This window comes from Microcebus murinus, chromosome 16, assembly GCF_040939455.1.
Source record: "Microcebus murinus isolate Inina chromosome 16, M.murinus_Inina_mat1.0, whole genome shotgun sequence".
Classification (NCBI taxonomy): Eukaryota; Metazoa; Chordata; class Mammalia; order Primates; family Cheirogaleidae; genus Microcebus; species Microcebus murinus.
Genome location: NC_134119.1, coordinates 29,637,738 through 29,659,986, shown reverse-complemented (window position 1 = coordinate 29,659,986; position 22,249 = coordinate 29,637,738). Strand labels below are relative to the sequence as shown.

Here is a 22,249-nt window from a genome sequence, read left to right as displayed (position 1 = left end):
GAGATAGAGTCTTGCTCTGTTGCCTGGGCTAGAGTACCCTGGCGTCATCCTAGCTCACAGCAACCTCAAAGTCCTGGGCTCAAGGGATCCTCCTGCCTCAGCCTCCGGAGTAGCTGGGACTACATGAATGTGCCACCATGCCTGGCTAATTTTTTACATTTTTAGTTGCTGGCTAATTTCTTTCTATTTTTCGTAGAAACAGGGGTCTCAATCTTGCTGAGGCTGGTCTTGAACTCCTGAGCTCAAGCCATCCTCCCACATTGGCCTCCCAGAGTACTAGGATTGGAGGTGTGAGCCACTGCGCCTGGCCCTAACATTTTTTCTTTATTGTGGCATAACAAACATGAAATAAAGTGCACAAATCTTTAATGTAAAACTTGATGCATCCTTATATGTGTACATGCTCCTGTAATCAACATCACATTGAGGTGTGGAACATTCTCAGGATTTCAGAAGGCTCCTTCTTGTCCCCTCAGTGGACAGCTTTTGAGGTTAAGTATTAACCTAATAATACCTCCCTGCTCCAGGTCACTGCTGTGCTAACCTATTCCTATCAAAGAATTTTGCTGTTTTTTTTTTTTTTTCTTTAACAGCTTTATTGAGATATAACTCACAGACCATAAAATTCATCGTTTTTTTCCTTTTAAAGACAGGATCTCATTCTGTTGCCTAGGCTGGAGTGCAGTGGTGCAATTGTAGCTCATTGCAGCCTTGAACTCCTGGACTCAAGCAATCCTCCCACCTCAGCCTCCTGAGTAGCTGGGACTACAGGTGCATGCCACCATGCCTAGCTAATTTTTAAATTTTTTGTAGAGACGGGTTCTTGCTGTGTTGCACAGCCTGGTCTTGAACTCCTGGCCTCAGGACATACTCCCCAAATGCTGTGTTACAGGTGTGAGGCACTTGTGCCTGGCCTAAAATTCACCCACTTAAAGTGTTCAATTTAAGGGCTTTTAGAATATTCACAAAGTTGTGAATTTTGGAATATTTTCATCACATCCTCCCCCCAAAAACCCCATAGCAGTCACTTTGCATTTCTCCCCAACTCCCTGCTGGCAGCCCTAGACAACAGCTCATCTATTTTCCATTTCTTTAGATGTGCCCGTTCTGGACGTTCCATGTAAAGGGAATCATACGAGACATGGTCTTTGTGTCTGGCTTTCATTTAACATGTTTTCAAGAGTCATCTGTGTTGTAGCATGTTACAGTACTTCATTGCACTTTATGGCCAAATAGCATTCCACTATATGGATAGGCCACGTTTTGTTGGTGGCCATTAATTAGGGTTGTTGCCATTTTTTGGCATTAGGAATAACGCTGCCATGGGCATTTGTATACACGTTTTGTCTGTTTTTGAATTTCAGAAAAATGGAACCTCCAGCACCTATTCTTTTTTTGTTTGATTTATTTCATTTTGATATTATATCTGACAGTCACCCATTTTGTTCATGTACCAGAGCTTTGTGCTTTTCCACTGCTGGATGGGTTTACGTTGTGTGAACATACCACAATTTATACATCCATCCTCCTATTAGAGGACATTTGGGTTTTTCCCAGTTTTTGTCTATTACGCACAAAGTTGCTCTTACCTTTAATTTCAACATGTAATTGTCTAACTAAGTCTGAAATCAATCAGTACTTCCCAGCCTGGTTTAATTCTCCCTCTCAAAGTCACTGGGTAAGACACTGCAGTCTAGGACACTATCTAGAAGGACCTCATCAAGCTTAACAATGCACAGCTAATACTGGGAGAGATCTTCGCATTTTGCCAGTCACTCACAGGTATCAACTCTCAACACTCATGGCCCATCCAAGTGGGCACCACTGGCCTGCTTGGCAGCGTCCCTACCTTCTCGAGCCGTGTACTCATTGTCTTCGATGATCCGAGCCAGGCCGAAGTCGGCAATCTTACACACCAGGGACGCAGAGACCAAGATGTTGGCGGCTCGGAGATCTCGGTGAATGTAGTTCCTCTGCTCAATGAAGGCCATGCCTTCTGCAATCTGCATCCAAAACAGAGACACCCTCGTCCTCAGACCTGGCCCAGCCCAAGGTGGTCTGCCCCAAAGCAGCAGAGTGTCCCAGTGGGAGAAAACTAGAAAACATCTGCACTAGCTCCTCCCTTTCCACTGGAGGGTTTGGAACTCAGGCTGGCATTTCTCTGTCTACTCACCCAATTTGGGGGTATCTTTGAGGCCTGGCTCCATTTAGGGGCTTCTCTAGAGTTCTAAGACTTCCAGAGAGCACTTTGAAGTGTTCTCACAAAAAGGCAATGGGATTCTTTCTCCAGGACCTACCCCCCCCCCCCCCAGGATACTATGAACCACTTTCCCCCTCAACCTTCTTTCTGGGCACAACCCAGGCTCTTGTCGTATTCTGCTGTCTCTCTTGTATCTCCTTCCTCCCCAAGCCTGGGTAGGGAAAATTCATTAATTCATTCAACAAAAGTCTACTGAGCGTGTTTGGGTGTCAGACACGTTACTTGAACAGGTGGTGACAAGTACCATGAAGAAGAAATGAAGCCGAGCCAGAAGACATGACGTGTAGGGGGCTTTGTTGGACTGGGCGTCAGGGAAGGCTGCTCTGAGGAGGGGAGCATTTAGCTATGATCTGAATGCTGATGATCATAAGTGTGTCAAATAAGAACGTGGCAGGGAGAGAGAAGACCAGGTGCAAAGGCCTGGGGGTAGGAATGAGCTGGGTGTTCATGGAGCAGCGTGGAGGCCAGGGTGGCTGAGCAGAAGATGCCATGGGAGAGGACAGTGTGACGTCGAGAGGGAGGCTGCCAATTGTGAACAGCCTCGCAGGCCAGGAGAGGAGGCTGGATTTTATTCTGAGCGTGAGAAGCCATTGAGCAGGAGTGCGACATGCTCTGATGTACATCTAAGGGTCATCGTGGCTGTCGAGTGAATAACAGACTGAGTGGGGGGGTTCTTACTCACACTGGGGGCCCTGGAAGCCTCCCAAAAGACATGAGATTACACCTTGGAGACATTTTTACTGTAATAATTACAAAGGTTTGGACAAAAGAGGCTTAAGATTAACCCTCAGCTACCCAGAAAGCAGCGCTGATAGCTTATAAACCAGCCTTGAGCTTTTGGGGGCCAGGAATCACCATGGGCTCTGTCTTACAGGGGAGGGGACACATTCCAGATCACACCACCAGGAAAATTCTGAATGGCAGACTCAAACCAGCCTGCGGATTCCCAATCTAGTGCCCCACGCTGCCTCTAAACAACACGGCACCCCAGTGCTCTGGAGGAAGGACTGCAGCTGGGCGCAGCCTGATGAGATTACTTGGGGGGTGCCAGGATCTGACCCAACAGAACCAAGGGAGGCCCCACCAGCTGGCTCCGGGCCAGAGGCAAGTGGGTGGCGCACTTGCAGGGAGTAGACAGCAGAGGGCGCCTGAGGCAGTCGGACCTGAGGTCCAGACTTTGGAATAAAAACTTGGAAAGAGACTTTCTGATTTTGTTTGGAGCAGTGGGGGTGGGGGTAGGGTTGGGGGTACAGGTGGGGACCAGGGTATGGAATGAGATAGGGTCTTGGCCTGGGGAGTGTGAGAAATTTATATGGAATCCTTAGATGAACAGTTAGCAAAAGTTATCAAGCTAATGGCAGATATTGTAGCTTATTTATTCTAGGAGGATACTTACTTATAATGTTTATTGTGTGCTTTGGGGGAGGTACTTTTGCACAGATGAGAAAACTGAAACCCAGAGAAATAAATAATGGGCGCCAGGTTACAGTTTGCAAGCTGCAGAGTCAGGGCTGGAACCCTAAAAGCCCCGCTCAGGGTCCATGCACCTACTGTTACTCCACCTGACCTTCTTACTGCATACTTACTTTGGAGCAGGCACTCATGCTGGTAGGTACCGTTATTTAACACCCACTGGCAGATGCTCTTGTATTACTGGTTTTCACAGGAGTTCAATGGGACAGGTATGACCAGGCCCACTTAGGAGATAGTGAAGGGTAAGAGCTGGACGGCTCTGGAGTTGGACCAGCTCAGCTTAAGCCCCGTAGCTCTGTGAGCTCCAGCAAGCTACTTCGCCCCTCTGTGCCTCGCTTTTCTCCTCTGTAAAGTGGGAACAACAATAGCACCTGCCTCTGAGGGGTCTAAGCCTACATCAAGGCAGTGTCTGGCACATGGTAAGTGTTCACTTCGGTGGTGGCCATCGATGCTGCTGGTGGGAGGAGTGGCACTCAGAGAGCTTAAGCAACATGCTCAAAGCTGCACAGGCAGAGCTGGGACCAAAACAAGTCTCTCCTAAGCCTGTATGCTTGCCGAGTGTTGCTTCTCAAGGGTTTGTCAACTGAATGAATGATGGATAGGTTTACTGGGCCCAGGTGTAAGAATTGATGTAAGAGTTGATGAGGTGGTGAGATTTCATGATCACCAAACTGGGTGCCATGAGGTTGGGCACTGGAAGCTGGGTTTGCTTCCAAGAGTATCAGGGAATCACAGACTCAGAGCTGGAAGGACTTGTGGGGACATTCCAGCCCAGGGCTCTTTGAATTGAATCCTGCTGATGACTCAATGTTGTCTGGGGGTGGGGGCCAAAAGAAAGGGCACATATGAGGCTCCCCCACCTCCCACTTTAGTCAGAGCTGCTCTGTTTTGACCTGTGTTTATATATTCAGCTACTGTATAAAATGTCATTTGAACAACAGAATTATGCCTTAAAAAAGTGGCTGAACTTGAAAACCATGTAGGTGGTCCAGCCAGGTCAACAGCCAGTTGGTGACAGGCTGGGCACCCTCACCCTGAGGGTGGGCTCCTCCTGTACCTGGCTCTGAGTCTACCTCTGCTTCTGGATGTACAAAGGCCCAGAACCTCTTTCCCTTTCTTGGTTTGTTTTTCCATCTGTGAGCTGGGTCTAGTGCTCTTGCCTCAGTCAATGACTATTGCCCAGGATGGTTCTGGCCAATTTGATGGTTATAATTTAGCAATAGGCCATACTATTGTTTTCCAGTGACTGGGCCCATTGGTGTGAAAATGCCGGAGCCTTGATTTCCATATGCCTTTGGCATTTCAGCTCTGAAAGTAGAGCCTTTTTATTACACTTGTGGTGGCCTTTGGGCCCCTGGAATTTGCATACTCAAATGAGCCCTGCCCTTGGTGCCTCCAGTAGGCCCCGACCAGATCTCCCTCAACTCCCGCCAGGCTCCAAACCCTACCTCCTCACCCCATCACCCTCCAGGCTCCAGCTGACTGGGAAGAGCTCCCTTGTTCTCCCCTTTGGGCTTTTTGTATGAGCTTTTTCTTCTGTCTAGACCAGGGGTCCCCAAGCTATGGTGAGTTGTATAATTATTTCATTATGTATTACAATGTAATAATAATAGAAATAAAGTGCACGATAAATGTAATGCTCTTGAATCATCCCCAAACCATCCCCCTACCCTGCCCCAGTCTGTGGAAAAATTGTCTTCCATGAAAATAGTCCCTGGTGCCAAAAAGGCTGGGGACTGCTGGTCTAGACCATCCTTCCCTTTCTTCGTCATCAGCGGATGAAGCACTTGCATATCAGGGCTTGGCCCCTTGGAACGCTCCTCCCTCTTGGAACCTTGCTGCTGTGTGCTGCAGAGCAGCTCTGGATGGACGATTGAGTGGTGTGGGCCACATGGAGGGGCCTGGAGGCCGAGCCATGGTCTTGGGCATTCTAGCTCCAGGCAAGCACTCAGCAGGATGCATCGCATCACTCACTTCACCACATGCAGTGGAAGAACCACCCAGCCAAGCCCAGGCAACCCACAGAATCATGGAAATAATAATCACTGTTGTTTCAAGCTACTAGGCTTTGGGTGGTTTGTTACATAAGAATAGATAACAAAAATCCCACCCTATCAGGAAAATGTGAGCATTAAATGAGTTAGTACATGCAAAGTACATACAAAATGTATACTTTTATACTGACCCTGGAATACATGTTGTCCATTTTTATAGCATGGGCTCAGAAAACATTGGTTGAATAAAAAATTGAAGTCCTCTCCCCCTCCCCCAACTTCCCCACGAGGCTCCCACCTGGGCTGAGAAGTCGATGAGCTTTGGCAAGGGCTGCTTGCTGCCTTCGTCGCTTTTCAGAAAGTCCAGCAGGCTTCCTACGTGGGGAGGGGACAGGAACGTTTACTACTCTTACTGCTTCAATGCGTGGTTAAAACTTTTCATAGCAGTGGATTTAAATGAAAATATTTGTTTACCATTCCTAGCGACTGAGAAAGAGAACTGGAGTTTTTGTGAAGTGACTTTTTGATCGCTAGATGGAAGCCGTGGCTGAAAAGCCTTCTGAGGCTGGATGCCTGGGGTCATGGCTTCCCAGGGCTGGCATAGTCGTGTATTTAGAAAATGCAACAAGGTTTCAGATTTCAAATCACACCCAATGAGATCGAGTGAGATGTTTCTGTTTATGCAGAAATGGGCAGGGGTTGGAAGTGGCTATGAAAGGGTGGCCTAAAGACATCCCTGAGAAATGCTGAACCCTGGCGGGATGAGGCTGGAACTGCTGTTTTGCCAGCTCCCAGGGATGGTGGCTGATGATGGGCGTGTCACCCCTGGCCTCTGAGGCTCACCGTGAACGCATAAGCCTCTCCTCCCGCGGCCCAGCAGGGCTCTGGCCCTGCTCTCCTGGTTCTCCCTTGCCCTCCGTGGCCCTTAACACCATTTCACCCCATTGGCCAGGAGGGTGGGATTGCTGCGCATTAAGGTGCTCAATGAGTCCTGTCTGGAAGAGCTCCCGGCCAGACTGGGGGCACCCCGAGGGCATGAACCATGTCAAAGTCACCCCTGAGCCTGCCACTGATGGGCACGGCCACAGCCTGCACCCCCAGCGCCCAGCACGCGGCACCTTTGGCCATGAACTCCGTGATGATGAAGATGGGCTCCTCCGTGACCACAGCGTGCAGCTTCACCAGCTTGTCGTGCTGCAGGGTCTTCATGAGGTTGGCCTCGGCCAGGAAGGCCTCCACCGACATGCTGCCCGGCTTCATGGTCTTCACCGCCACCTTGGTGTGCTTGTTGTAGGTGGCTGGAGGCAGACAGGGAACGGGGAAAGTGGTCAGAGCCAGCTGGTCTCCCCCAACCCGTTGGAAGGCCTGGCTGCAGACCTGCCTTCTCGGGGAAGGCTGCCCAGGCCTCAGACAGATGCGGGTTGGAAGGCTGCTTCACTACCTCCTAGCTGTGTGTACTCGGGCAAGTCACTTAACCTCTCTGAGCTGTGCTTTCCTCATCTGCAAAGCAGAAATGATAATTGTACCCTTTGAAGGGGTGCTGTAAAGATTAAAACTAATTACAAAACATCACTCAGAGTTTGTCACTCTCCTTCCCCGCCCCAAACCCACTTTAATTTTAACACTGCTTTTAAAAGAAATATCAGACTTATTATGACCCACAAGACCCTTATCTGGACTTGCCCACCTTTCTAGCCTCATCAGCTGCTAAATGCGCCCTTGCCCTTTATGGACCAACCACCCTGTATGTCACTCAGTCCCTTAGCACCCCATCCCCGTCCCTCCACAGGGACTTGGCACATGCTGCTCCTCCACCCTACCCCACCCTGATTCGTCAACAGTCTCATAATTGCTCGGGTTTCCATTTTGCCTTGGCTTCCAGGAAGCTCCTATCCAGATCTGTGGTGTTCCTGTAGTAATAAGAGTCCAGGACCTTGTCTAATATTTTTGATTTTCCAACCACACCACTCAGATCTGTCTCACCTTCCTCTCCATATAATCTTTTTGTCCTATTCTTCTATTTGGCGCCTAGCACGCAGCAGGATCTCAAGGCATGTAGTCGAAATACATGGATTTTAAACCTATTTTATCCGGCTGAGTTGTTTGCATCTCTGCAGGCTGTCTTCGCTCCCATTTGGAAGGCAGTGGAGCATGAACACAGTGGGGTGCCCCAGGCTCAACCCCACAGCCTGCAAAGCAGCCACTGCTGTTCTCAAGGTATTGGGTGAGCACAGCAGGGGTGGAATGTGCCCTTGGGGGCCCAGGATGCCCCAGCACTGTGCCGGTCATCAGTTGCTGGCATTGAACCCGTCTGGAAATCTCCGGCTGCATTTCCCCATGCTTAATTTTCGTCATCCTAAGAGGTCTCCGGTTGTCCCCGCCCCAAACTGTTAGGTTGTCCCAGCTCCCTATGGCGGGCAGATTCCTCTAGGCAGGAAGTTTCTGACCCCTACAGGCCTGGTCTCAAAGGCAAATCAGCCTTTGCACAGCAGGGCAATTTGGTTTGCTATGAGGAACTGCTCTTTTGTGGTTGCTATTCAAATCTCCCCTTCTGCCTTGGGTAGCATTCCCACTTTGCCTTCAAGTGTTCCTAGAAGTGAGTACCCTCCCTCTCACCCCCTGGCCCTGGGTCCTTACCCATCCAGACTTCCCCAAACTGCCCAGCTCCAAGTCTCTTCTCCAGCTTGAGGGATTCCCGGGGGATCTCCCAGGCGTCCTTCTCCCAAGGCTTCTGGGGCTTCGAGGACACGCAGGGCACCGACAACTTCTGGCAGAGTCCGTCGCTCCCCTCTGGAACAGAGTCCCTGGTCAGTTGAGGGCAGTGAGACCCGAGCCAGCCAGAGACTGACCCTTGTAGGCCTGCCTGTCTGGTCCACTGCCTCTGGCCAGTTCCACCTGGTTGCCACCATCAGGGACATTCCCAAGAGAGTAGAGCATGACGGAGTCCACTTCTACATCTTGGCCACCTCCACCCTCCTGCTCAACAGGCTGAGCCTTCAGGAGAATTCAAAGCAACTGTGTGGGGGCGGAAGGGGCCGGGAAGAGCTCAGCAGGCCTCAGAGGCTGCAGGGCGCCCTGGCTAAGATCCCCAGGCCCATCCCCACAAGACACAGCCCTGGGCCAGGACTCACTCTTGTAGTGGGCCACCAGGTCCTGCAGGGTGCTGAAGGTCATCCTCGGAGAGATGTAGTAGCCCCCGTTGTCCAGGGTCCGGATCTTATAATGCTTCACTGCATCTCCTTGCTGGAGGTCATAGTCTCGCACAGACAAAGAGTAGCTCCCTGCATGGGCCAAAGAGAAACCCCTCAGAATGGCACCTCAGAGGCCTGCCACCTCGTGTCAACACCCCGAGACCCCCGTAAGACCACCGCTGGCACCGTCCTGTCACCTGGGCAGCAGTGCACAAGGGTCAGAGTGGGTGCGTGGACCAGGCGTCCTGGGTTCTCGTCCAGGCTCTATCTTGTTCATTAGTGGGACCTTGGGCAAGTGACTATATCACTTCTGTGTGCCTCTGTTTCCTCATCTGTAAAATGGGACTAGTTGTCAGGCCTCCCTACCTCACCACATTGCCTGACAATTAAAAGAAATAATGCTTGGAAAGCACTTGGGACCTAAACATTCAGCAATGTGGGCTATCATCATCATCTTCATTATTATTTCTAATCTATCTTTTCCTTCCTTCCTTCCTTCCTTCCTTCCTTCCTTCCTTCCTTCCTTCCTTCCTTCACTTCTCTCTCTTTCTTTCATCATTTAGCCAAGAAATCATACCAGTTTGGTAAAAAGTCAGATTATTCAGAAATCCAGTCCAGTTATTAACATGTGAACACATTGTGGGAGGCTGAACAATGGTCCCTCACGGTTCCAGCCCTGGAACCTGGGAATACGCTACCTTACATGGTAAAAGCTTATAGCTGAGATTAAGGATCTGGAGTTGGGGAGATCATCCTGGATTATCCAGGCAGCCCCAGTGTAATTACATGGGTCCTCGCTAGAGGCAGATGAGAAGGTCAACATCAGTTGAAGTGAAGATGGAAACAAGAGGTTGGAGAGATGTCAGGAAGGGGCCGTCAGCCAAGGAATGCTGTGGCCTTCAGAAGCTGAAGAGGCAGGGAAATGTGTTCTCTCCCGAAGCCTCCAGAAGGAACCAGCCCTGCTGATGCCTTGACTTGAGCCCAGTGAGGTCAGATTGCTGACCCCCAGAATTGTAAGGTAAGAGACTTATGTTGTTTTCAGCCACTAAATTTGTAGCAATTTGTTATAGCAGCAATATGAACCTAATACTCATTATCACATAGACCAGAAACACATAAGTCTCCCAGTCCATGACCACAGTTTTGCAATTTGTGAGCCATGTGCCCTTGGGCAAGTTATTAGCCCCTCTGCCTCTCAGTTTTCTCTGCCGTAATAGCACAATGTCATAGGATTCTGGGGAGGTTTAAATTACGGAATGAAGCTGTGTGTGGTGGCTGGTGCCTATAATGCCAGCTACTCAGGAGGCTGAGATGGCAGGATGGCTTGATGCCAGGAGTTCAAGACCATCCTGGGCAACGTAGCAAGACCTTGCTGTACAAAAAATTTTAAAGATTAGCTAGATGCAGTGGCACATGCTTGAAATCCTAGCTGCTCAGGAAGCTGAGCCCAGGAGTTCAAGGATATAGTGAGCTACGATGGTGCCACTGCACTCCAGCTTGGGTGACAGAATGAGACCCTATCTCTGAATGAGTAACAGCTGACCATACATGCCAGGCACTGTTCTAAGCACCCTGTACAAATGAACAACGAATGAATATGAATAATATTCATTATACTGAATTATAATTATGTAAATGATATTGTTTATTATAATGAATGAATGACCCCAGGGTAGAAGTAGAGGTTTTATAACCTCATCATTCTCGTTTACAGATGAGGAAACTGAGGCCCGGAGAGGTGAAGTAACTCACCTGCAGTCACACAGCTGATAAGGGGCACAGCTGGGATTCAAATCCAGGCAGCTGACTCCAGGGCCACTTCCCCCTTAGTCGCTCTGTCCCAGTCAAGGTGAAACTGGCTTAGCTGATGCTGGATGGGGCTGGGACAGAATCCAGGAAGCAGCACGCGGCATTCAGGGGACCCAGGCTGCAAGTTTTATTATGTCAGCTACTCGCCCCACGCCTCTATCTTGGAAAGCCACGACAACGGGACCAGGCTCACTTTCCTGCCCCACAGGTCTGTTTTGGTCTCTTTGGTTTTTCTACTCGTCTGCAGGATGTGAAAGGGTCGGCCTCGCTGAAATAACAGGAAAATACCGGATCCCATAACTTCCTATTAACAACTAAAGATCAATCATGAGCTCTCCCTGCTCCCTGTCCTCTCTCTCCCTGGCCGGCAGGCGCCCTGCAGGGGCTCTGTTTTCACAAACATCTGAAAAGACAGAAATCTTTCTCCTAAATTCACCAGCTCACTGCCTTTAGAATTTGTTTTATAGCCTCAAGGTGTTCCAGAGAAGCTCCTGGAAGGACAGCAGGAGGCAAACTCCAGGCCTGAGCTTCCTGCCCCAAACTGTATTGCATCTCAGGGGTGGAATCGAATCTCAGACTAAATTTCAGAGCTAACGAAGTCTCCAGGAGCAGCGAAAACAAGAAAGACGGACAAGCTGACCTCTCACGCTACCTCCTGCTAATGTGCACAGGCTTCTCTTCTCATCCTGCCTCCGAGAAGAAAGTCGACAGTTTCTCCCAGCAATCACTACCTTTTCCCCTTTCTCTTTGTCCCCATAAAATCAGCAAGCCACTTGGCCTCAGTGCCGGCTCCCCCTTCTCTTTCTTTAGGATGCTACGCCTCTCCCTGCCCTCCCTCTCCTCTCTCTCTCTTATGCTCTTCATTCTCTCTCCTTCTAAGAAGATAAAATAAACTTTTTTACATACACATACATCTATCTATTTCCTAATCTCGGTGTGAGCACCTGTAATACTAAGTTTTCCACCCTGGCAGAATGGACTAGCCCAGTCCCCACGCTGCCCTGGGCACAGCGGGAGAGAAGTGCTGGCTGTGCCCAACTTTGCCTTTTTGTCTGTTTCTTATCTCTTGAGGGCTGGAAGGGGGCTTGTTGGGTGGAGGAAACCAAGCCTAAGCATTCATAGGGCTGAGTAGCGTTGTCCTAGCCACGCTAAGGCTTCACCAGCTCAGATAGCTAGGGGTCAAGTCGAGGGCCATGCAGATGCCTTTGATTGACGTCCCCAAGTCTGTTTGCTTCAGGACACCCTGAATTGCCTTGATTTATTTGGATCAAGCAGTTGTGAATCTGAGCGTGTTAGTGAAGTGTACCTGCGTGTGAACCTGGAATCGTGAGAATCCTATGGACCTTCTCTCCTCCAGGGAGACGAGCCTCGGTTGAGGCCAGTTTGGGTTCTGCGATGTTTTGGGCGCTGCTCTTGCCTCTCGTGCACCCACCCGGCGTGAGGCCACCCTTGCAGAACGGGCGTGTCGGGAAGCTGGCCGCCTGATGCTGAGACTCCCGAATGCTTCCAAGGAGCATTGTAAGCAGAGTCCCAGAGAAGGCCTGTTGGGGTCCCTTCCTGCAACCTCATTTCCTTAGGGAGGGAGGAGGAACCAGGCTTGTGGACAAGATATGTGGTGATGGGTGTTTTTAAAAAATACAAGCTAGTGAAGATCAAGCTTCAGCGGGATGTTTGTTCATTTATGGTGCTTGGATGACATGGGACTACTTCCGTTGACCTAAGCTGTCACCTACAGGGATAAGAAGGGCCAAGCCAGGCGAAGAACCTCAACCCTCCCTGGCTCAGGGTGGCAAAGGGCAGGAGAAAGCCCGGCGGCCGGTCATGCAGCCTGGTGAGTTGTTCAGCCTTTCCGAGGGAGGAGTGGTGGCCAGTCAAGCCTGGGCATCCCTGAATGGAGGGACCAGGTGGGGAAATGTCACCTTTGGTGGTCTCGCTGTCTCGGATCATGAAGGAGCCCAGCACGTTGCCGGGAGCCAGTAGGTGGCGCTCTGCGTCCTTCCTGCTGATGCCCTTGAAGAACCACCTGGTGGGAAGGGAGAGCAGTGAACCTGGGGTGTGCAGCCCTGTGCCGCTCACTCAGGACTCTGTGGCTGTACAGGCCCACGTGGGGGTCAGGATACCGAGGGACTCGGTTCCTGCACCATCAGTTTTTACTCAAAGATTTTTTGGGGGGCCGGGCGTGGTGGCTCACGCCTGTAATCCTAGCACTCTGGGAGGCCGAGGCGGGCGGATTGCTCCAGGTCAGGAGTTAGAAACCAGCCTGAGCAAGTGCGAGACCCCGTCTCTACTATAAATAGAAAGAAATTAATTGGCCAACTAAAAGTATATATATGAAGGAAAAAATTAGCCGGGCATGGTGGTGCATGCCTGTTGTCCCAGCTACTCGGGAGGCTGAGGCAGTAGGATCGCTTGAGCCCAGGACTTTGAGGTTGCTGTGAGCTAGGCTGACACCACAGCACTCTAGCCCAGGAAACAGAGTGAGACTCTTGTCTCAAAAAAAAAAAAAAGGTTTATTTTTTGGTTGGGAGGCCCGGAGAGCGACTGTTTTGATATCAAAGCAACCAGTAGTAAATCCAGTTTGCCGAGACTGCAGCCAATGTAATGTGGGGGCAGGGAGGGCTTTCTTTAAGAAAAATAATACAGCATTGCTAATGCAAAATGCTCACAGGTCATTCCAGGGCCACTTGGTGAGAGGGATAGGGAGCTGGACAGGAGGGCTGGGTGGAGTGAGACAGCAGTCTTAGCCAACTGTGGTCAAAAAAATCTTACTTTTGCACTCTGGGAGGCCAAGGCGGGCGGATCACTCGAGGTCAGCAGTTCGAAACCAGCCTGAGCAAGAGCGAGACCCCGTCTCTACTATAAATAGAAATTAATTGGCCAACTAATATATATAGAAAAAATTAGCCGGGCATGGTGGTGCATGCCTGTAGCCCCAGCTACTCGGGAGGCTGAGGCAGTAGGATCGCTTGAGCCCAGGAGTTTGAGGTTGCTGTGAGCTAGGCTGACACCACGGCACTCACTCTAGCCTGGGCAACAAAGCGAGACTCTGTCTCAAAAAAAAAAAAAAAATCTTACTTTTGCAAATTTCACACACACACATGACCACAGGGAGGGGGAGGATTTGTCTCAGGGCCCTGGAGGCCTGTGGGAGGAGGGCTGGGTGGGAGTGAGGTTTGTTAGCTTCACAGTCAGTCCTCCTCTGTGTATTCAGAGCCAAATACAAAGTTGGCTTGAATTTCTAAGCTAAAATGTGAGATTGCAAAGAATTTTAAACTGGGGACCATATCCTGGGGACTTTTCTTCATTATTCCTGGATATCTGGGATGTTGGTGGAAAAGTTCAAGCAGTAGCAGCCAAATCTATTCCTCCCTTTACTAGGGTGAGGAGCATTTCATTTACTGTGATGGAAAAAGCCCCAGACCAGACATCAGCAGGCTATGGCCCTGCCATAAACCTGCTGTGTGACTTTGAGCAAGTTGCTTTCCCTCTCTGGGCCTCTGTTTCCTCTGTTATGAACTGAGGAGAAAGCTAACATCCATTGAGTTCTTGTAATCCACCCACCAACTCTATGGCATTGTAACCTTTATCACCCCCATTTTATAGATGAGGAAGCTGAGGAACAGAGAGGGCAAGCAACTTGCCCGGAGTCACACAGCTGGGAAGTTGTAGAGGCAAGATGCAAATCTAGGCAGTCTAACTCCAGAGCCCAAGCTCTTAATCACCATGCTGCCCTGTTTGCTTTCATGTTGTAAAGTGATGCGTGACATGGTAAAATATTCAACAACGCGAGAGGGTAGGTAGTAAGCACGGTCTCCCTGGCTATTCCACCCCTAGGAAGTTATCCCACAGACCTTGCACAAGGGGAAAGTGACAAATACACAAGGACATGGACTGCAGCACAAGACCAGAAGCACCTCCACCGACAGGGGACTGGTCGATAGACGTGGGCATCTGCAGGACAGACACGCTGCAGATGCAGGGAAGGAGGCGCTGCAGGCAGGGTCTGAACAGGAGGTGCAGGGCAGTGTGTGGTATCTCCCACTGTGTACAGTAAAGGAGGGGGAGGTGTATTTGCTTATGTAAGTGTAAAGCATTTGGGAGGACTCACAAGAAACTGGTTGCCTCTGGGAAGGGGAAGTGGTTGGGGACAGGGTGGGAAGGAGACCTTTCACACTGTGTTCTGTCTATAATATATAATACATCCTTCCCCACCATTTGCATTTAGAAACATTTGAAAGTATTGTCTATTTCAGGAGAGCCTGGGAGGAAGTAAGATTCTGTCCCACCCTGATTCCCAACGTCCCAGTTGCCCTCCCCAGAGGCAAACTCTTTTAGCAGTTTCTTCTTCTTCTTCTTCTTCTTCTTCTTTTTTTTTTTTTGAGACAGAGTCTCGCTCTGTTGCCCAGGCTAGAGTGAGTGCCATGGCGTCAGCCTAGCTCACAGCAACCTCAAACTCCTGGGCTCAAGCAGTCCTCCTGCCTCAGCCTCCCGAGTAGCTGGGACTACAGGCATGCGCCACCATGCCCGGCTAATATTTTTTATATATTTTTAGTTGGCCAATTAATTTCTTTTTATTTTTAGTAGAAACAGGGTCCCACTCTTGCTCAGGCTGGTTTTGAACTCCCAACATTGAGCAATCCGCCCGCCTCGGCCTCCCAGAGTGCTAGGATTACAGGTGTGAGCCACCGTGCCCGGCCTGTCGGCAGTTTCTTGATGCAGACACAAACCCTGTGAGTGCGCTGCAAGGACTAATACGTGTATTTAGACCAATGGTCCTAAGAGGGGTTCCTGGACCAGCAGCGTCAGACAGCCTCACAGGAGAACTTGCTAGAAATGCTCATTGGGAATCAGACAGTGAGGTCCAGAAACCAGCCAGCAGCCAGCTCTCCAGGCCGCTGATGCCTGCTCAAGTTTGAGAACCACCCATGTAGCTATTGCCTTTGTTTGCAAATGATAACCCACTATGCACGTTGTCAGCACCCTGCCTTTTCCACTCAGCAATTATGTTGCCTTTGAGGAATAATACCGGCCAATCCCAGGCTGCTGCAAGGACCACATGCCGCGACGTGGGGACTCTGTAAGTGCCCAGATCCTGGAGTGGAAAGCAGAACTCGGGATGCCTCAGGAAAAAGTCCAGGAGGAGAAAGAAGCAGCTAAGAACCCCCTGTGGCATGTACTTTCATGGTCACTAAGAAAAGGGGTGGTTTTAAGATGGAAAAGCCTAAACATTTTAATTTTTAACAGGCAAGCGTCCCAAACCCACAGTACCATGGAGCTAGAGGGAGGAGGCAGAGGAGATAAAACAATGAGGACTGGATGGTTCTTAATTGCATGTTTGGCCACCCCGTGGTGCAGTCATCTTTTACCCATCAGCCTTGCCCACCACGCTGGGAACGTTTCCGGGGGGGGCCCCATCTGGGCCTCCTTGTAGCCCTGGCACAGGGCCAGGCACACAGTAGGGACTGAACAGAGATCTGTTGGAGGATGGATGGATGGGTGGATGAATGACTAGGGTAAAACTATATTTCACAGTCAAGCTAGACACAAAGAAGAACCTACAGCCAAGAGTGACGGATGAGAGGGAGCTTCTCGAGGGCAGGGATGTGTCTTATTTTTTCTCATGGCCCCTGCCTGGGACAGGGCCTGGGGAGTCTCAGGTACATCAAATGAGAGAGGACTGGCCAGGCGTGAGCCATCTCACCTCTCCAAAGACCCCTCTTGGCATGACCATAGGCTTCATTTGACAAACATTTATTGAGCACCTACTGCACGCCAACCTATGCCAAGGATGCAGCAGCAGTGGACAAAGCCCCTGCTTTTTTGAGCTCTCAGCTGGGTGGGGCAGATAGACAATGCACATTTTGCCAGTGAGAAGCATTCAGAAGGGAATAATACAGGTTTCTACAAGAGAGCCACCGAGGAGACCCATTTAGACAAGGTGGTCAGGGAAGTCCTTTCTGAGGCCAGAAGGATGAGAAGGAGTCAGCCAAGCCAAGAGCCCTAGGAAGAGCGTGCCAGGCAGGGGAGACAGTGTGTGCAAAGGCCCTGAGACAGGAACAGGGCTGGCTTGGCTCTTGCTCCCTTCTGGAAGGCAGGAAATGGAATACTTACTCCTCTGTCTCCAGAGAGTTGACGCGGGCAACATAGTTGCTTGGGATGTAGCCCTCTTTCCTGGTGGCCAGGGATCGAGCTTTCCACCACTCCCCAGACCTGAGGGACAGGAGGAAGTAAAAGTGTTATGGGGCAGAAGGACCATTCTTCAGTCTCCTTGGCCTCCCAGCCTTGGCCCAGGAACCCCCTGACCCTCAGGAAGCCAGTAAGGGGAGAGGCAGGGCCACGACCGTCCTGGCCCCCAGCGCTGCCCTAAGATTAGGTAGGGGTCTTTACAACAGTCCCCGATGGGCATCCGAGGGTCTGGAATCAAGTCCTGTCCCTGAACCCACCGCCCAAGCCTTGGCCCCACTGCTCTTCCCCGGACTTGCAGCTTTGGCCTTACTAGCCACGCCCAAGGCGGGGCCCTGTGTCCACGGGAGACTCAAGTGGCTCAGGGGGGCGAGAGCGGGAGTGAGTGGACTCCAGAGCCCGGCCAAGCATGACCGTCCCCATGCGTGGGCCCCAGAACACCCTGGACACTACACCCACTGACGCAGGGGCTGTAGGAGATCGGAGGTGGCATACTCAGAGATCTAAGGGTTTCTAAACACAAAGTCACCTCAGTAAGGCCTGGCCCACAGGTGAGCAGGTAGCTTAGTCACCCCAGGAAGGCTTCCCCGAGAAAGGGCTTCCACCTGTTCTTCCCGGCCTGGATGTGCTCCATTAGTGAGCGAGCCGTCACCCGGGTTGGCAGCAAAGCCTTCCTCCTCTACTCTGATCAGGTTCTCATCAGTCATCTACCCCCAGGATAAGACAGTCTAGCGGGTTCTTTACTGAAGCACAAAAGCGGGTGTGGTTGAGTGTTGGAGGCAGGTGTGTCTTAGGGGCAGTGGCGTGGGGACTCACTCCTCCAGGATCGCCATCTGGTCCCCCTTCTGGAAGCTGAGGTCTTCATGGTGAATGGCGTCGTAATCGTACAGGGCAACCACGATCATGTCCTCAGAGCCTGCTGGGAAGGAGACAGGTGGGACGGCGTGGCTTTGCCCAAGCACACCCACAGCCTGGGGGGCCCCCATCCCAGCGCCTGGCACCCAGCTCTGCACCCACGGACACACCCAGGGCATAAGTAAGCGTCTTTCCACGCCTCTGTGCTTCCTGAGTTGAGAGCTAGCAGTGTTTTGCTCACGTTGCTGAGCAGTGGTGCAGACACACAGTCGCCTGTGCAGGGCACTTCGGGGGCCACTCAGGGGATTTTCAAGGATAGCTTTGACTCTTTGGGATTTTTGCCTCCAGCTCTGACCGAGAACGGAACCTAACCCTACACATGACACATGACTCCACGGCGCCTGCTTGTCACATACTCACCCTCCACGAGCCCCGGCGGGTGGCCGTTGTTGCTGTTAGGCCCCTGTGGGGAAGAAACGGAGAAGGGAATGAGTCTGGCCGTGTGGAGGGCCACGGAAGGTCCGTGTTGTAAAGGACACCCAAGAGCATCCTACCCTAGCCCTGCGTGTCACGGGAGGTGGCCCAGAGAGGGCTGGGGACGTGCCTGATATCACACAGCTCGTTAGGGGCACAGCCAGCAGGTTTCTTGAGTCGTGGCCTGTACCTTTGGTCTTAGCAGACTCGGGGTGCTGCTTGGCCCTTCCCCCCAATATACGTGATGGGGCTGGCCCAGAAGTGTCCATCCAAAGGGGAACTGGCACGTAAGCCACGGTGCTCTACGCAGGTCTCGCCAGAGGGAGGGAGGCTCATTACATGGTATAACTTGACCTCAGAGAGACTTTGTTGAATGATAAAAAAGTTCTGCAAAATGATAAGTGCAATACATCGACATAAAGTACATACACACACACATCCTAAATGTTTTCTGTGGACACACACTAGGTGCATGTGAGTGTAGATTCACGAAAAGGGTTTGGCAGGGTCCACACCACACTGACAACAGGGAGTGTGCAAGACTTCTCCAGAGGGAAGCACTGGCCAGGAGACACTGTAGCTTTACCTTTAATTTGTGGTTTTTTATCTTTAAGAAGAACATATTTGTGTGCCACACTTGTAAGTAAACGTTAACTTGAAGAAATAAGTTTAGGAAACACAGAGGAGTACATCGTATTTTGGGAGATTCACAACACCCATTACAGAGGTTCACAAAGGCTCTGAGAAGTCCTGCAGGGAAGGAGCCTGTTTCACCCAGTGTTTCTCAAACTGACTGACCTGGGAACCCTTTCTCTGAGGAACACTTTACTGAACTGAAGCTCTGCAGGAAGAGAACAATGAACAGCTGATAACTGCATCCCTCACATCTGATGTTCAAAAAGGACAACCAGAAACTGGTGGGAGAAACCCTCTGCCTTCTGCTGGGGACAAGCCAGGGGACCTCAGAGAACCTGAGAACCTGGAACCCTCCCTGAGAAAGGACCCAGGGACACACAGGGTAGGACAGGAGCAGACTTGGGAGTGACTTAGCCTTTACAGCCTGTGGTCAGCTTAGGGGGCCACCAGGGCAAGACGCGTGTGTAATTTCAGGCTGCATTAATAGAGGTTGAGTGGCAGAGGGAAGGAGGTGGCCGTTCCATTATTCTCCCATTTCCAGAATCAGTCCTGTTCTGGTCATCGTGCCTAGAGAGGGCAAGCAGGATCGGGAGAGGCCAGGCGCCCGTGTGCTGTGAAAGATGACTGGGAAGGGCTGGGCGGGTGGGGATGAGGCCTTTGCCTTCAATCTCTGTGCGCTGTCATGGGGCGAAGGGAGTGGGTGTGTTTGGGATCAAGGAGCAAGGCTTATGGGGCAGTAGGCCTTCCTTCAACACAGGGAAGAACTTTCTAAGGAAGGGGGTGCACCCCCTCCTCGGGAGGCATCCAGCAGGGGCTGCGCCCCCCAGACAACCTCAGATGGGGGATGGGCTACACTGCCGCAGAGGAGAGGGACCTGCAGGTTTGGGGTTAGAAGGGCCTGACTTTACCCCGCTTCCCAGCTCTGTGGCCCCCGCAGCCATGTAACCTCTGCGAGCCTCAGTCACTCTGTGAAGCCGCGTACTCCTGCCTCGCATCACGGCTTTCGGTGAGGGTCAACGACACAGAAACGCCTCGCTCCAGGGTTGGGCCCTGGGAGCTGCTCAAGGAGCAGTAATGACGGTGAGTCACGCCTGTCATCCCAGCACTTTGGGAGGCCGAGGTGAGAGGATTGCTTGAGCCCAGAAGTTCAAGACCGGCCTGAGCAACTTAGCAAGACCCCATCCCTATAAACCCCCCCCCCCCAAATTTAGCTGGACATGGTGGCACATGCCTGTAGTCCCAGCTACTCGGGAGGCTGAGGTGGGAGGATCTCTTGAGCCCAGGAATTCATGGTTACAGGGAGCTAGGATTGTACCACTGCACCCCAGTTCTGGGTGACGGAGCAAGACACTGTCTCTAAATAAATTAATTAATTTTAAAAAATCAAAAAAACACACGGGCAGTGCGTCTCTGCTGGAACACGGGCCCCGAACCAGGAGCAGACGCACGTGGCCCCCTTGTCCTGTTCCCCAAGTGTCCACCGCAGACAGGCCTTCCCTACACCCCGTTAACCTCCACAGTGCCGACCTCTCGCCAACACATACACATTTTGTGTTCTTCAAACACACACACACACACACACACACACACACACACACACAGGACAGTAACGACGATTACAACTGTCACTGCTGCTGTCAGTACTGTGGTCGCCATCGCCGAGCTAGTACTGTAATTGTTACCGCCACTATTACTGCCATGACCATTACTGCTCTCATGCCTGGCACCTCATGACTACCATTACTAGCAGCCACAACGAAGGCTGCCGCCACTGCCGTCACTACCGTGGCCACTGTGACTGCTGTCCCCAAGCTGCTGTTCCTGTCAGTAGCATTTGGCTTCTGCTTCTGCCACGCTCGCTGCTCCCGCTGGTACTTTGGGACCTGCACTGCCCAGAGTTTGCGCTCCTGACTCCACCCCTTACTAACCACAGGGCCTGAGGCAAGTTATTTAATCTCTGTACCTCATCTGTAAAATGGGTGTAATAATAATTGTTGTCTACAATAGGATTATTGTGAGGAGTAGGGGGTTAATCACAAAGTGCTCAGGAGAGTGCTTGGTTCATAACAAGCTCTAGGTAAGCATAACAGAAGTCAGTAAAGACTCTGCTAGTATTACCACTTCTCTTAGTTACTGCCCTTGCTGTTGTTCCTGCTGCTACTACTGCTGTTATACTCTCACCATTGCTCTCGTTACCGTTATCACTACACATGTTATTGTATTTTTGTGATGATGCTGATGCTGTCATTACTGTCGCTGTTACTCATCTGATCCACTCATTGCTGTCAGCTGCTTCTTACTTCTGCTGCCGCCCTGGCCCGAGGCCTGTGATGCTCACTCAGATCTGGTTGGGGCCCAGGCTGCCGGGCCAAGGCATGGACTGCAGAAGAAGGACAAGTGACTTTCTTGTGCTGGATGCATCCTGGATCTGTGTCCTGGACAGTCAGGGCACTGCTGGTGGCTGGTCAGCTCCATTTCACCCCAAACCACCCTGCCCAGCCTTGGGAACACAGGAGACTGTTAGGGCAATGTTGGGGCAGCCTCAGGCAGCCCCCCCAGGATGCCGGGCTCCTCCCCTACTCACCAGCTTGGCCATGGATGTGGGGTCTGACATGTCCCCACGGCGGTATGTGTTGGTGCTGGGCTCAGGTTTTGAGATCTTGCCTCCGTCCCGGAGGAACCTGGACTTCACGCACCCCATCCTGCAGCAGACAGAGGGAGGTGAGCCGGTTGCCAGAGCCCCATGCAGGGGAGCCCTCCAATGCTGGCATTCCTGCCCCTGCCCCTGGTGGCTCCCACTGGCCTTCCCTGTCTTAACCCCCCTGCCAGCCCACTTCCCGACAACCCTTCCCAACGGAGCCCATCTGCCCTGGCCACTCTGGGCTTCCCCACGTCCACGTCTGTCATGCTCTGGCCCAGAGCTGACAAGCTGTCATTGTTGTCATTGCCGTGGGTACCAAGGACCAGTGTGATGGGGGAGTGTATTCAGAGGATAAGTCGTGAGGATAATGAGCTGTAACAGGTAGAGCCGTGGAGCAGAGTGGGGAGCGGGTGGAGGCCGCTGCCAGTGGCCAGGTCAGACAGCCCGAGCCGATCCTGGCCCTGCCGCCCACCAGCACCTCGCTGGCCTCTTCCCCACCCCACCTCAGTCTCACTTCCTCCTCAGCAAAATGGGGATAAGAAAACCTGCTGGGGGGGGTGGGAAGGGTGCACAAGCATGTGGGCGGGGAGATACTCAGCACAGTGCCGGGCGCAGAGCAAACAGCACAGAAAACGATACTACTGTTGTATAACAAGCTGCCATTTTATAGTAAATTATGAAGATGAGGTCATGTAATGTGGCTCAAACAACCAAGCCACGGTTGACTACAGCA

At 51.5% G+C, this 22,249-nt stretch overlaps 1 protein-coding gene across 2 annotated transcripts in view; it reads right to left on the bottom strand.

Annotated features, from left to right (window-relative positions):
• HCK (HCK proto-oncogene, Src family tyrosine kinase) overlaps nucleotides 1-22,249 on the bottom strand; it is a 43,541-nt gene that overhangs the window by 5,678 nt on the left and 15,614 nt on the right. Inside the window, exons 2-11 of one of the 2 annotated variants that reach the window (XM_012754987.3) lie at nucleotides 21,460-21,577; nucleotides 18,186-18,228; nucleotides 17,727-17,829; nucleotides 16,839-16,937; nucleotides 12,647-12,750; nucleotides 8,859-9,008; nucleotides 8,365-8,517; nucleotides 6,846-7,025; nucleotides 6,026-6,102; nucleotides 1,850-2,003 (exon numbers count right to left, since the gene is read on the bottom strand). In XM_012754987.3, coding sequence (XP_012610441.2) covers nucleotides 1,850-2,003; nucleotides 6,026-6,102; nucleotides 6,846-7,025; nucleotides 8,365-8,517; nucleotides 8,859-9,008; nucleotides 12,647-12,750; nucleotides 16,839-16,937; nucleotides 17,727-17,829; nucleotides 18,186-18,228; nucleotides 21,460-21,577 — 1,181 coding nt within the window. The remainder of the gene's footprint in view (nucleotides 1-1,849; nucleotides 2,004-6,025; nucleotides 6,103-6,845; nucleotides 7,026-8,364; nucleotides 8,518-8,858; nucleotides 9,009-12,646; nucleotides 12,751-16,838; nucleotides 16,938-17,726; nucleotides 17,830-18,185; nucleotides 18,229-21,459; nucleotides 21,578-22,249) is intronic. The other variant, XM_012754988.3, reaches the window with a different exon arrangement.